Source organism: Cottoperca gobio, chromosome 10, assembly GCF_900634415.1.
Source record: "Cottoperca gobio chromosome 10, fCotGob3.1, whole genome shotgun sequence".
Classification (NCBI taxonomy): Eukaryota; Metazoa; Chordata; class Actinopteri; order Perciformes; family Bovichtidae; genus Cottoperca; species Cottoperca gobio.
In genome coordinates this window covers 12,537,652-12,551,830 of record NC_041364.1, presented here as the reverse complement: position 1 = coordinate 12,551,830, position 14,179 = coordinate 12,537,652, and the positions used below count along the sequence as shown (strand labels likewise).

The following is a 14,179-nucleotide window of genomic DNA, read 5'->3' as shown; positions in this document are numbered from 1 at the left end:
ACACATTTCAATGGTTTTGATTCTGTCTCGGCCTTATCTGCAGTTTCACTTGGATTTAATTTGGTCTTACTATGTAGCTTAACAAACATCCATTGTTGAGTACTAAAAAAGAAATCCTGAGTTGCAGCTGGGGACTGGCCAGGATCCTTTGTTATAAAAGGCCAAATGTCCCATAATGCCCCAAAAAAAGCTGTATTGCAATACGACAGAAATGCAATAAAGAAAGAATCATAATTAAACAAAAGTTAATTGCCAAATACACAGCTTTATACATAAGATCTTACAAATCATAACACATTCTGTTTATGTCTATCAAATGTATAAAGCATGAAATGGAAAATCACTTCACGGACTTTACATAGAAATTGAGAAAAAACAAATGACGTGTCTGTTAAGATGGATGTGAGGTTATTGGACTCTGTTCTGTTATTTGTTACTTGTTATGTGTTACATGCGGTATTGGGGTTGTGTCCTTTCTGGGTTTTAATATCGTGTGAAAAGGTCTGCGAGACAGAGTTGGATGGAAGAGGGGAGAATAGGTGAGGGAGAGCGGTATGATGGTGGAGGGGACAGATGAGGTCCTGAGTGTATGGAGTGATCCAGGGGTGGGGGTGGAGATGGAGGGTAATGCAGTGTTTCCCCTACCATTGCCCCGCACCCCATCTGAAATTCAAGGTGTTTTTTTCTTGATTTTTTCTATTCTTTATTCACAACTCACTTTTTACATTGACAGGTGCTCTTTTATAAAATAAAATAAACACTTATGTTATTGAAGTAATGTATTTGCACGTTTCAGTTTGTACTGTCTACTTTGCGCATTCACATTCTCTCCGTTTTGAGAAAAGGGTAGGGCTTCACAGCCAACACACACACTCGTGCGCACACACCTACAGAGCGGAGGAAAGGAGAGGGGAGATTTAAATAGAATCCGCACCACGCACCCCCCCCCCCCTGTCGCACGTACCTCAGTTAGCATCAGCGACAGCACCCCCCCCCATTGCACGGTGAGCACCCCCCCAAAGCAGTAAACCTAGGGGAAACACTGTAATGGTATTCCTTCTGTATGTTTTGAGGAAAGACGGTTGTTGATTGAATATATAAAACCATCTGATCACTGAGCGGTAAAAGTTGTGGAGTTCCAGAGCAGTGCGTGTCATTGTATTGCTTTCAATGTTGCCATGGCTACATACAGAGTGTGCTCATGATATCACACAGGGGGAAGCAGCGGTTGGGTCGGCACACCCAGACAGAGCCGAAAAGTTTCCTATTAATACAGTGAAGCAGGAAATTACCAACAACCCTGATGTATTGCACAAGCATTATCACAAAGCTGTAGCGTTAACAGGCTTCTTAATTTAAAAAACCTTCCCTGCACTTTCAAGAGTTTGCCCTAAGATGAAAAGCAAGACATCCTGAAAAGAATTAGACCCTAACCTTTGACAAAGAGAAACATAAACACCCACAAAAAGAGCAAGAGATCTTCTCTACGCTGCACTTTTTAATGCTCCTTCACGCCTCAATGACCTACCGACTCAAGGTGCATTTGAGTGCACTGACTGTCTATGTGTGGGAGACATTATGATTGTATGTCAGTCCAAGTGGGGCATGTTTTCTGCATGACTGCTCCTCGTCCTTGGTCTACTGTTGTTAATAGAGACACAAAACCCAAAACCCAACCCCCCCCCCACCAACCACCTTAAAACAAGGGAGGCCACTGTTGCCATGTCTGTATTGTTGCATCTCTCTCCGTCTGTCTTCTAACGCTGACTGATTAAACTTTAATATTCAAATTCCATTGAAATGTTAAATGAATAACATTCAATTAATAAACACTGTCCCAATGTCCCATTTGTTGTTGTATACATGATAAAATAGCAATTCTTCCTTTAAATAACAGCTGAGTAATAATAATATATGCATATAATTGCCTCATAGTGCCGGTGGAAAAAGGATATAATGTATTTTGTCAAAGTGTTAGAGAATGAGTCTGAGAAACCATGGGATGTGATGTCTTCAGTTAACTATTGTGTCCTATAAAAGATTTCAGAGGTCTGGTTCAGAGGTTAATGCGCCTGTTTAAGTCATTTATGGTTAATACAATGAATAATTATTTAATAACTTTAAAATTAATAAATTCCATCATCAATGAAGAGTTGTAAAGAAATTAATTAATATAAACTTTAAAAAATTGTCTTACTTAAAAATTGAATGAGTAACAGCTAGAAAATGTTTGGTTAACATTAGTTAAAATGGGAAGAAAAAATCTCAATATTATAGTATCTTTCAAATGATTCTGGTCTGATTTGTAGACACAATTAGACAACTTGGTCGCAGTCTATATGTAGCTTTCAGCCAGTTCAACTGATGATGACACAACAGATACATTTTCTGTCTACTGAATGGCAACAGGTTGTTTATCAGTCAAGCCCATAGCTCCCAGTACCTAACTAGAGCTTCAGTGGCTCTTGCTATGACAGAGACACCAGTCAGAGCTTAAGCCAATTCAGAAAAGTTCTCCATTAGTGGGAAGAAAATGTTGCATCATAGGGAGTTGATTTAAACTGCACATTAAAACACTTTCTTTTTTTTATATAAAATTGTGATTATTTTGACCTCGGATGTCACAAGAACCGATACTTTGGTACCAAGTCAATGCCAACATTGTGTAAACAACATATGAGGAAGTAGTAACTAGCTCTTCAACTTTGACTATATTTGTTGTTCTAGAGTACCGCAGGTATGAGTATGATAATCGGCTTGAGACTAACAGCATTGTCATCCCAGAGAGGATAGAAAACGTTTGGGACTCAATAAACTGCCTATTGACGGGTCCAGGGGATTATTGAGTCAGATCAGTCTCAATATTTATAAATGCACAGAAGCGTTCACAAATGTATTTTGTGATTTATATATAAATGACTTTGTTAAATGTTTTACAATGCACACAAACATTTTTTTATTATTATTAGAATAAACTAGAGATAAAATATTTAAAAAATATATAAGAGAGCGAAAGAGACACAGACAGACAGAGAGACAGACAGAGAGACAGACAGAGAGACAGACAGAGAGACAGAGAGACAGAGAGACAGGACGGAGAGACAGACAGAGAGACAGAGAGACAGGACGGAGAGACAGACAGACAGACAGACATAGGGATGTACACTAAAAATATTTTTTTCTTAACTAATTGTAAAGTGGCTCCAGTATGTTTAAGTGCCATTTTAGGAGTTTTAATCATATTTTAATGATTATGAGGATAATTTAATGAATCGCAGTTATCATGGCCATGATAATATTGACAGGAAATGTTCATATCATCCCATACCAACTATGAATGCAGTAACATAGCCTGATGCTGTAACTGTTCCAAACCAGTTTTACCTTTGTAAGCCTACTTGGCATTTCAATACAGATTCTTTTGGTGGGGTGTCAGGCCTTCACAGCCATTTAAATAACGTAACTGTATCCTAAAGCCTACAGCCTACAGCCTTAGAAGTGATGAGGCTGCCACACAGCACATTCAAACTCTTTCACCTACACACGTCGTCTGCTCACAAGCGGCGTGGAGCATCAATCAGCGCACTTCGCAGTAACTCTTACGCACTCAAACACAAGTTCACATAATGTACACAAATCTCAAACTTTCGCATCCATATTGCCACATAGCTGGTAAGTGTCTCCCACACACACAAATTCTCACTAACTCCCTCGTACCCTCACATACTCAATCCACTGTAACAGCACACAGAGACTTAGCTGATATGCGTGCATCATTGACTGCTCCTACGGATGACTGCAGCCTTCTGAATCAACAGAGACAGAGCCAGGGTTTGTTCCTATGGTGGCTTAGAGGCCCAACAACGACTAGCTCATTACATACCTATGACCTAAGACAGGCGTATACTGAAAGTAATGAAAACTGCCTAAAAAATAAACTGCACAAAGCTTAGGAGGGAGAGCACAGGAAAGTTCCCCGTCTCTCTTTATGAGTTTTGGTGTGTCCCCGTTCACTGCTGTGTGTCCCCGCTACAATATGAACTCAGGCAGAAGCTGAACGCCATAACTCACAGGCTTGTGAGCACAGCTGATTAAGATATGGGAGTACATTTTTATTAGACACAAGCCAGTACCAGAATAAAAACCGGGGATGTAAACTGAACAAATGCAACCTCGGTAAACAAAAAGGAGGCAAGGACAATATAACCGCTATATACATTACATTAGCTCATATGGCAAAGTACAATGTAATTTCCACAACATTAATTCCATTTGAGTTTCTCTTTTTAACACAAATCTGTTGCTTCATCTGTACAGTGTATTTTATTGGATATGTCTGGGCAAATATCCAAAGAGGACACTTGGAGACTCCAAATGGACATCAATAACCAATTGTTATTCTGAGACATTGGAAATGTATTTCCTTTTACATTTTGGGCAAAACTTCAACAGACATAATCAACGAAGTGACACATTTTCATGTGCCAGCCCCTCAACCAAACCTGTTAACGTTAAGCCATACACAATCCTGTATTCTGTCATATATGGTGTATTAGACCAAGTCAATAAATTCAATCCTCATTGCTTATGACGCCGCACAACATTTCTCCAAGCCAATTTTGGATATGACTATAAGTGTTATGGAGCCATGTGCTCTTTTTTCTATAAAGGTAGGTCCATGAAAAAAGCCCTGCACAGACGAAGCCAGAGAGAGTTCAGTTCTGTTGAAAAGAAAATCTCAAATATTGCTAAACTTTACATGGGATTTATCCATATTTAACATTATTGCCTGTGGTATGACACTGTGCCATTTACTCTTTACTAGACTATGGGCACTAAAGCAATGCTATACATCAGCTCACATAGTGATTATAATGTGAAGTAATGACAGATTTCAGGTTAAGCTAAGTTTCCTACACTCCTCGCCAAGAAACCACAGGGTGTGCATATGTGTCCAGCAGCTACATTTCTTCCACAGCCTTGAATGGCTTAACGTCTTGCTCTATTCCTACAGGAATAGACTGTTGTCCTCCAGACACTCAGTTGTGCGAGCGACACATAGGCCCGTGCTGTTTACTGTTGAGATATACAGAGCAGTCTGAGATTAGCTGTAATCTGTCAATGGAAGACTGTGGAAAGTCACAGAGGAGGACTGACACTGTAATCCCAACTAAACCCCCCATACATAACATAGGTAAGAGCATTCATATCTGTGAGGATCAGTCTACAGGTCAGTCTATACACCTCTCTGCTAACAAGTGACAGAGAGACTTCTAGTGCATTTATACTTCACAACACTGCTCTCTGACCAAAATGCATTTTAGCATACTTGTACAAAAACTGTTTTTACAACAAATATTTTGCGATATAATGCATTATAAAAGTAACTGAAATGGGAGATTAGGGAAGTACATTAACAGGGGTGAGAATAGATTTTTTTGAAATTTGGTGCACCTCAAATCCTTCGTAAAATATATCGTTGCTAGACAAAATTTAGAGGGTTTCTCATCTAAATAGCTGACTACTTACATCTCTCTGGCTTCTTTTTTTAATACAGACCGCAGTCTCATAAGGTAACAAGGAATGGGGAGAGGGGTTTCCGAAGCTATTTAACCATCCGACAAGAACTTCTGAAGAATCAGCAGCTTAAGAAACATACTTTAGCCAGCTGTAGTTAGAAAGCAAAAAACACATTTTGCTGCAGGCTTCACCATGTGGCTTGCAAATCTCTTGACAAGGTCACAATAGCAGAAGAGGGGTTACATACCTCTCCCAAAAGAGACCACAACCATGGTTTCTATTGTATAGGGTGAGGAGATTTCTGCCACTACCCCTAAACCTTATAAAAGAGGTGAATGGCATTCAAGTTGGTGGCAAAGTGCTAAAAAAAATCTATTTGAAAAAATCAACAGCAGAAATGTTGTCCTGATTTACTTAGGATAATACCGTTACTCTGAGTTATCCATCTCCAGTCTGGAATGTTTCAAACCTGTCTATTAGGCTCCAATGACAGAACCCTGCTCTATGTTTTTACATCATCCAGGCCTCCAAAGATATGGGAGTAGGCTGCGTGTAAACATGTTTATTAGACCACTGGTACCTCCTTGTACAATGGATAGAAAGGAGTGAAGGAAAGAGATAAGAGTAAGCTATAGTGGGGATGAATAAGGAAGCATGTTCGTTATTATTGCACAACTTCCTGTCACGGCCCACAGTATTTAAGAAATAATAATAGGGTGGAAGCGCTGACATATCTCTGTATGCGTATACCTGTGTGCACAAACACAAATGCAACGAAAAAAAGTAAGAATGAGTAGTAAGATTTAACAGCTGACAAAATGAGAATGGGAACAATAGGTGAGCACCCAGGAAGTTAGAGTAGTTTGAACACAAAGCACAGAAGTATGTTGCTTCATATTTTCCTACATTTCCAACAAAGGAACAGATGAACTCTAATGAAAAGGGGGGCCACATTTCTCTAACCCTGCTATAAAGTGCCAGAAATGCACAGAAGTGGCAGCTTATTTTGAGTAACAGACATGAGTTAACAAAATGAAAACACCATTTTCTGCCAGTTTATTCCTTTTAACTGAACGGACTTTACACCTTCTGAAAGCCTTTGACAAACATATGAGCACGTGAAATGGACTGTGGCCAATATTAAATAGCTCCAGGAAACATGCACACAACACAGGCATTTGCTGAAAGTTATTTTCCAAGTAAGGGGAAATAAGCGAGACAAAAGAATGACATGCAGAGAAACAGAATGGAGTTTCCTCTACAGTCTCTCTGTATCACACTAAACATCACATGCATGGCAGAATATGACAAAGACATTATTTTATGCACAAACCACACAAGTAACATTAAGAGTGTCAGCTCCACCATCTGACAAGGACAAGGGAGAGTTTTGACACTGACAGTTTTTTATCAGATTATAAACTAGCTGTCGACTAACTCTTCTCTCACTTCAACAATTATTCATCGTTCCTGTCCGTTTGATGTCATGCCTTGCCGCTAAAGGACTTAACTTTGCATAGCAGCCTGAAAAACCCACATATGATCAGTTGGCTTATTAATTGACAGTATGACAGTAGCAGAAGAAACAAAAAAAACTTCCTCCTTAAGCATGCAGCTTGCTGTTGCAGTGGTTTGGACCAGTGACACAGCAACACTTACTCTGCCTTCTGTGAATTGTTTGTGGTAACACGAAAAAGAAGTAACTGCATGTCTGCTCCTTTACGCAGTCAGTTAGTTGGTCAGCATAGCAGTTTACAGAAAGTACAAAAGTTACTAAGAATGGGCAATATGGATTAAGTCTTTTATCACAAAATATGGAATTTTAGAAGGGGCCAGGCATGGCACAATATGGAAATTTCATGCGACGATTACTTGGGCCAAAATAATTGTCATTCACGATATTATCCCGATAATCATCAAAATATGCCTAAAACTCGTAAAATGGCACTAAAACTTGAATCACTTTGCCTTGCATTGTGTTAAGAAACAAAGATGTGTATTGCATCACAGATAGGACTCATCATGCATTGTTCTGTCTTACATAATAGTTACTGTATTTATTTGTATATTTATTTTTTAAATCAGGCTCTATTTTTCACTTCTCTCCTCCATGATAGCGAGCGCGAATGCTTTTTCAAGTCACTAAGGTGATGGCATTCACGTTTATCCCGATAATGTAAAATGATCATCTTACCGTGAGATACTGTGGGTGTTTTTAATCACAATCCATTACTAATTGTAATTATTTTCATTATCTATTAATCTGACAATGTCTTGTTTGTCTATTAAACAAAATGGATTAAATCAATTTATAATCTCAGCACAAAAGGTTATATTGCGATATAGCCTGGATATATATTGTAACATTTGTTTGGAATTTCCTTTAAAGAAAGTGTATAGATAAAATACCACATGGGAATGTTTCTTTTTAGCAGAATAAAATACCTGACATTGTCTTTAGGGGGGGCTTCTTCGTCTCAGTAATGCTCTTATTAACAGTTACCATAACACATTAGCTCCATAGTGCCAGTTCAATGTAAGAAATGGGGGACAAAAATCACAATCCTTCTAAAAATAGATTACACCATTCAGCAAGGTTAATGCAACTCTTCAGCAGTCTCAGTAAGTCCATTAAAGTGGGTATTTGGGAACAGTCATGTTTCTAGGAAATTCCCTGTTTGTGTTTGCGGTGGTGGAGGGATAATCACTGGAAGTATCCCTTTTACTTAGGACTTTGTTGCCTGAAAAACATGCTGGGACTACCAATCTGTGAGACTTCTCATTACTATAACGCCATCACGCACTTGATGTATTGTAGTCAGCAGACACAGGCTCACAAAGTTAATTGTGACGTCTGAGATAAAAATGTTTAAAAAAAACATCTGAAACAAAAAACAACCCAGGTGAAGGTGAGATTCCAGTCTGAGTATGGTATGTCAGTGGTGTGGTGACTCTGCATTCCTCTGTGTGCCTGTTCCAGCACTTTTATTACACAACTCCACTCTTACACCCAGTCACAACAGGCTTCAGAGCAAACCAAACTCAGTGCTCAGCTGAGCCAACAGCTGTTCCTTTTTCAATCTGTACAGTAAGGACAGAGCGAACAGAGACCAATATACTGTACATGTTAATAATCGTGTTCATCCATGGCATATTATTCTAGAGCTGCAACGATTACGCAATTAATCGATCGACAGAAAAATAATTGCCAACTATAATCGATAGGAAAATAGTTGTTATTTGCAGCCCTCATTATTCCATCTAATCACAGATGTCCGTGAATGACAGCTGTGAGCTGTGAGCTAGATATATAACATTTTAACTAAAATTCTCTACATGTTAATCTATGACACATCTCACTGAGTTAAACATTTAGAGGACCACTTTAACCACAATGGCAGACCTGCTCCCTGTGCAATAAAACGTTTCAGTCATTTTGGACTTCTGTCCACATATCATCAGGTATGTCACACCCGGGGTTTTATCTACAACTCCTAAACATCACATGCAATTAAATCACTGACTTGGGGTGTGAACACAGGAGCTACATGCTTGAATGTCTTAACCATAGAGAATTACCCTTTAACTGTATTCTTAAAATAAACTCAAGTCCTTTAAGCTTGTAACCTGTAACTTGTTATTATCGTTGACTGCACCCCCACTCCTCTGTATTTTCTACCTCCCTTAATCTCCTTATCTGCATTTCTGTTTTCTAGATTATTTGCCACTCTTTATTTGGCTTTCTGTCACATACTCTACTCTCCCTCTCAATTTGTCTCTTCCTCTCTGCCTCACCCTCTCCGTCTCCACCAGTCCCTGCTCACTGACGGCTCACTTGCTTTCCCTTGCTCAGCCTCTGAAATACTCCTGTTCATTCTGAGCCAAGAGGCCCCTGCCACTAGCAGTCCATAAACCACTCCAGTTTCACGCTGGCACTCAGTCATCCTATTCTTCAGCTCACAGTATGCTCTTCTTACTCTAAGATGCAGAGAACAGGAAACTGTGTGTGCCTAGGTGTGTGTGTGTGTGTGTGTGTGGCGACTGAAACAGACATACATAAAAAGAAAGAGGGCAAAAGAGACCTACTGTGCAACAAAGCCAATTGTGTAACTACTCTACTTGACTCAGACAACTTGAGTCAGACTCTGTGATTAAAGAGTCGTGACCTGACTGGCTTAATTCAAGGCCATATTTTACATTAAGCATTTGCTGAGGTAGTTCCCCAGGAAGTAGCTGCACTGCTGCACAAAAGGCACATGCAGGCACAAGATTTCCTGCTTGAAGGTGAAGGTGCACTTATCCTTGCTATTAATCATGATAAACAACAGCATGTTAACCTTAAACCCGTGCCCAATGGTGACGACTTAGGCATCATCCCATGATACAACACTGCATAAAACTCAGACAAACACAGAGCAACAACAGCCACATAATTCAATTGAGCGTTTTTGGCTGCTCTTGTTGTGAATGATAATGCTCGAGTGTATTGTGGTTTTCCTCTGAAGCTGCAACACAAATGCATTACTTCAGCTAAGGAGTGGGACAAATAATCAATATGGTAGTATGTCACGATACGTTCTGTATTATGACATTAAAACTGGGAATCTCTGAACTTGACAATCGGATTTCAATTCAGGGTTCTACTGTCCAAATACAAAACAATTCTTTATGCATCCAAAAGTTTTGTTTCCATATATTTTCATATTGTAAGTCTTTCCTTATTTTTCAAATCCATGAATATTTAACTAGAGAGAAAATATATGCTGCTTAGACACTTGCTTGAGGGTTCACTGTTTCCAGTTTCAGGGAAAGTGTAATGTGAAGCGGCACATTTGTTTTAATGCTGGAAGTTAGATCAAAAAGTTATAAATTACTATGACAGTAATTATATTTTTCCATTTATCAGAATGAGCAATATGTTTAGAGCCATTTTTGCAAGCCATTCAGCTTCAAATGTATGAAAGCAATATAACACTAGGGTATTATCACATTGATCAAAATGACAATATGAAATGCCAATAACTAGTAAACACCCAATGAAGCTCTGAGAGAAATGCCCCATAGGCCCCAGAAGAACATGCTCAAGTTACAAACATGTTAACCAACTTATATTCCTTATCAGGGCCTGATAGATTCCACTTCTACAACTTCAGAAAACCTTTCACCTAAAAAAAAAGAGATTACCTGCCAAACTCTACAAGATGTCCCAGAGCCAGAAACTATGATCTACAATTCACCTTGTATCCCAAACAACTGTCCAAAGCAGTGATCCCTGGATAATCCACACTGTGGCTGCCTGCTGGGTTGAGCCAGCCTGTTTGTGTCAACAGCCTTTATGGATGCTGATCCCTTCTCTCTGGGCCTGAAGAACACAGATAGCGCTTCAGGAAGCACAGCTAAAATGACCTGCTTTTGGCTTCAAACTAAATACATGAATCATGCTCAGTTACAGACGTACCTGTCAGCACAGCAAATCCTGTTAAGCATTCATGTAAGGTCACAAATGTCAAAAAGACCAGTGGGTGAACTGAGACACCCGCAGACACACAGACTCACACACGTGCTCAGGCTTACAGACATGCTTACTCACAGCAGGGGAACATTACACCAATACAGTATGTTTTTAAGCAACATTTGGCACACTAAATAGTGATTGAGGACAATATAAAGATGCTAATTTTGGTGTTTTAAAACAAATGTTTAAAACAAATCTGTCATAAATTCTTCATGCTAAAAACAGCCATAGCATCCGGCTTAAATGCCAAACCTAGTTTAAGTTATTGACATTATTCCAACAATAACACACACCATTTAAAAAATTAAAAAATCTGCAATCCTATCTTAGAGTCATCCAAAAACTGTGAGTCAAAAAAGAGATGATGACTAAAACTGGATAAGCCACCCACACAGCTTCATTCAATCCCAGACGGAGATAATGGAGAGACATTCTCACAAGGATTTTGGGATGATACACCAAATACCAAGCTGGCTGGAGACAATGCACACATCATGGAGTTGTACATATCTGATCATGTTATTATCACTGGTATGTCTGAGAACAGGCGAAAGCGGAGGTGATGAAGATAATGCTACAGACAAGATAGAGAGACAATGACACTTTAGATCATGTACAGCACACATAAAGTCTACACTGCTTAACCTCTTTCTGAACATTTGACTATGGTGTTAAAAAAGATTGGGTTCAAATTTTTGATATGTGTTGGACTGAGATCAAGGCCATAGAGCTCTTTATAAGGCGGGCAGTCTAGCTGCACACATGTGCAATCAGAGTATCAGGACAGACCTCATGTATGCAGTGTTATCAAAGGACATTGCACAATTGATTTCTGTCTGTGACTCATGTTTACTTATAGCCCTACCTACCTGTACGTGCAATAGCAGTACTGCACTTATGTGCCATTTATCAAATACTTTCAATTTTTTACATCCATTTCTGTCACTGATTTCAAACATTAAAAAAACCCAAGAACATGAATTTATTTACAGTATTGCATGCGCAGCTTTTCCCTACTCCACTGACTGTGTCATGTCTTTAAAACAATGCCAGTAACAAAGACCACCTCCAACAACTACCACCAGGGCATGAGCCCAATGTCATGTATTGGCATAAATAAGATGGAACAAAGGGTTCTGTAAGTTAATGTGTGTTGTAATGAACTGTTTGTGTTGTGTCTGTGTGGGTTTGTGTGTTTGTGTGTGGAGTAATTGTTTACTCAGTGACCAGATGTGTCTTCTGTGCATCCTCTATGGTTACAGTTTACAATATCAGTTTTCACCTGTTGCTAGACATAGCCAAGGAGTTATGTTACTCAGTTTGCCCTGGCTGATGACAGGCTTAACTACTGGTGACTCTTACTGCTCTGCTCTCATCAAGACACCACTCTGAATCACAAATGCTGACAGAGCCAGGCAAACAGCAAATGATGTCATCGTAATTATTAAGTCACCTTGAGAAAATTCAACGGGCCACTGCCACACCTTACCATTAAGAGAAAGGTCATGCATTTGACACAATTCTATTAAAATGTCTTGTGTTAAAAAGTGTTTAAAATACATACAGTACTCTCTCTGTACAAAACAAATATAAAAAGCTTAACTGAGTGCATATATGATTGTACAAATGGATGGGTCTTTATAGTCTCTAAAATGTAACAGACATGCGAGTCATTTGTTGACGTGTTGCAATTCGTCAGGACTGCAATACTTAACGTTTGTTGCACAGTAAAAGTCTTCAAAGTTGGAGAGCCAGCTACTACTTCCTCATATGTTGTCACTTACTTTGACCTAAACCATGAATTCTACAGGGTAACGTTCCAGCTACACGAACAGCTGATGCAGAGTTCTAGGGGTCGAACGTAATTACAGGTATGGTGGCCGTTTGTTGCTTTGTAGCTTCCCTTTGAAACATGAGGAAGAAAATTTTACAAACACCTTTGAGTCCACGTACTCACACAGTTCATAAGAAGTTGAACTTGTAGGATACTCACAAATTTCTTTTTCCCATCTCCATCCTCATAGTTCTTCTTTGATTTCTTGTCCTTCTTGGGACCAGCAGCTGAAGCAGAGTTCCCCGTGTGTGGATCCATATTTGTAATTTAATCCGTTGGGTGTCAAAATAAACCCGTGTGGCGGCAAACTCCCCGAACTCAAACGTAAAAAAAACAATGCAAATGTTTGCTCCAACGGTGTTTCTTATTTTCGCGAACAAGACAACTGTTAATTCCCTTGGGCCTAAGCTAGTGCCCTGGCTAACTTAGCCACAATTAGCACAACGTTGCTAATGATTTGGTCGAGAGCCAACTACACCGAACGAGCCCCTCGCTAAGCCGCCTGTATGTATCACTGAAGGAGGGAAATTCAAAGCACAGCTCCAAGCCCTCGGAACGAAAAGTACGAAAACAACCTTTTGTGTTTATAAAATACAAACGAGGATTTATTCTGGCAGTATCAACGTGTGACACAAACCAAAACTTTTAACAAAGTGAATTTTGAGTCCCAAAAGTACTAACTGAGCTAGCTGTTCGCTTTAGCTAGGCTAGCTCGTCTGACAACAGTAGGTAAAGTCTCTGTGGAGAGAGAAAAAAAGACTCGCTCTTCCCACTTCAACCAGTTGTTTCGGCGGCTACAACACGGCTGACGAGTTGATATTACGGATGACTTGGCCCGGCTTGTCTTCCAAATTAGTTTCCATGACTGCTACAAGTTTAGTTAACTTATTAACCCCTGAATGTTAGGGGGAAGCGAGCGACTACGGCTTTAGCTGTAGAGGAGTCTTCCTGATCTTCTGACAGTCGGGTCAGGGCTGGCTGGGGAGGAGCCTGCGCTCTGCAGCTACACCTGAGAGGATTTAGCTGACAGTTCTGCCAGGACTGCACAGAGATGTGGGTAGAGCCGTCCTGCGATCAGTAGAGCGCCAGTATAATGAAGACGATTTGCTGTCTGGCACCACAGAAGATGTAAGAACTCCCCATCGACAGCAGCACAGCAGAAACTCATCTGTTAGGACTTCACTTTGGCCCATAAAAACAAAAAACGCTGGATCGAGACATCGGATCTCATAACACTGATGAAGAATTGTTCGTCTATTTATTTTTGTTATTATTAAAAACATTGTAAATATTGAATATATTTTCTTTTC

The 14,179-nt window shown here is 39.6% G+C and overlaps 1 protein-coding gene across 2 annotated transcripts in view; it reads right to left on the bottom strand.

Annotated features, from left to right (window-relative positions):
* The window catches only part of diaph1 (diaphanous related formin 1), an 86,811-nt gene extending 72,858 nt beyond the window's left edge, over positions 1-13,953 (bottom strand). For both annotated transcript variants that reach the window (XM_029441323.1, XM_029441324.1), the window contains exon 1: positions 13,029-13,953. In XM_029441323.1, coding sequence (XP_029297183.1) covers positions 13,029-13,127 — 99 coding nt within the window. In that variant the 5' untranslated portion in view covers positions 13,128-13,953. The remainder of the gene's footprint in view (positions 1-13,028) is intronic.
* Positions 13,954-14,179: the final 226 nt, after the last annotated feature.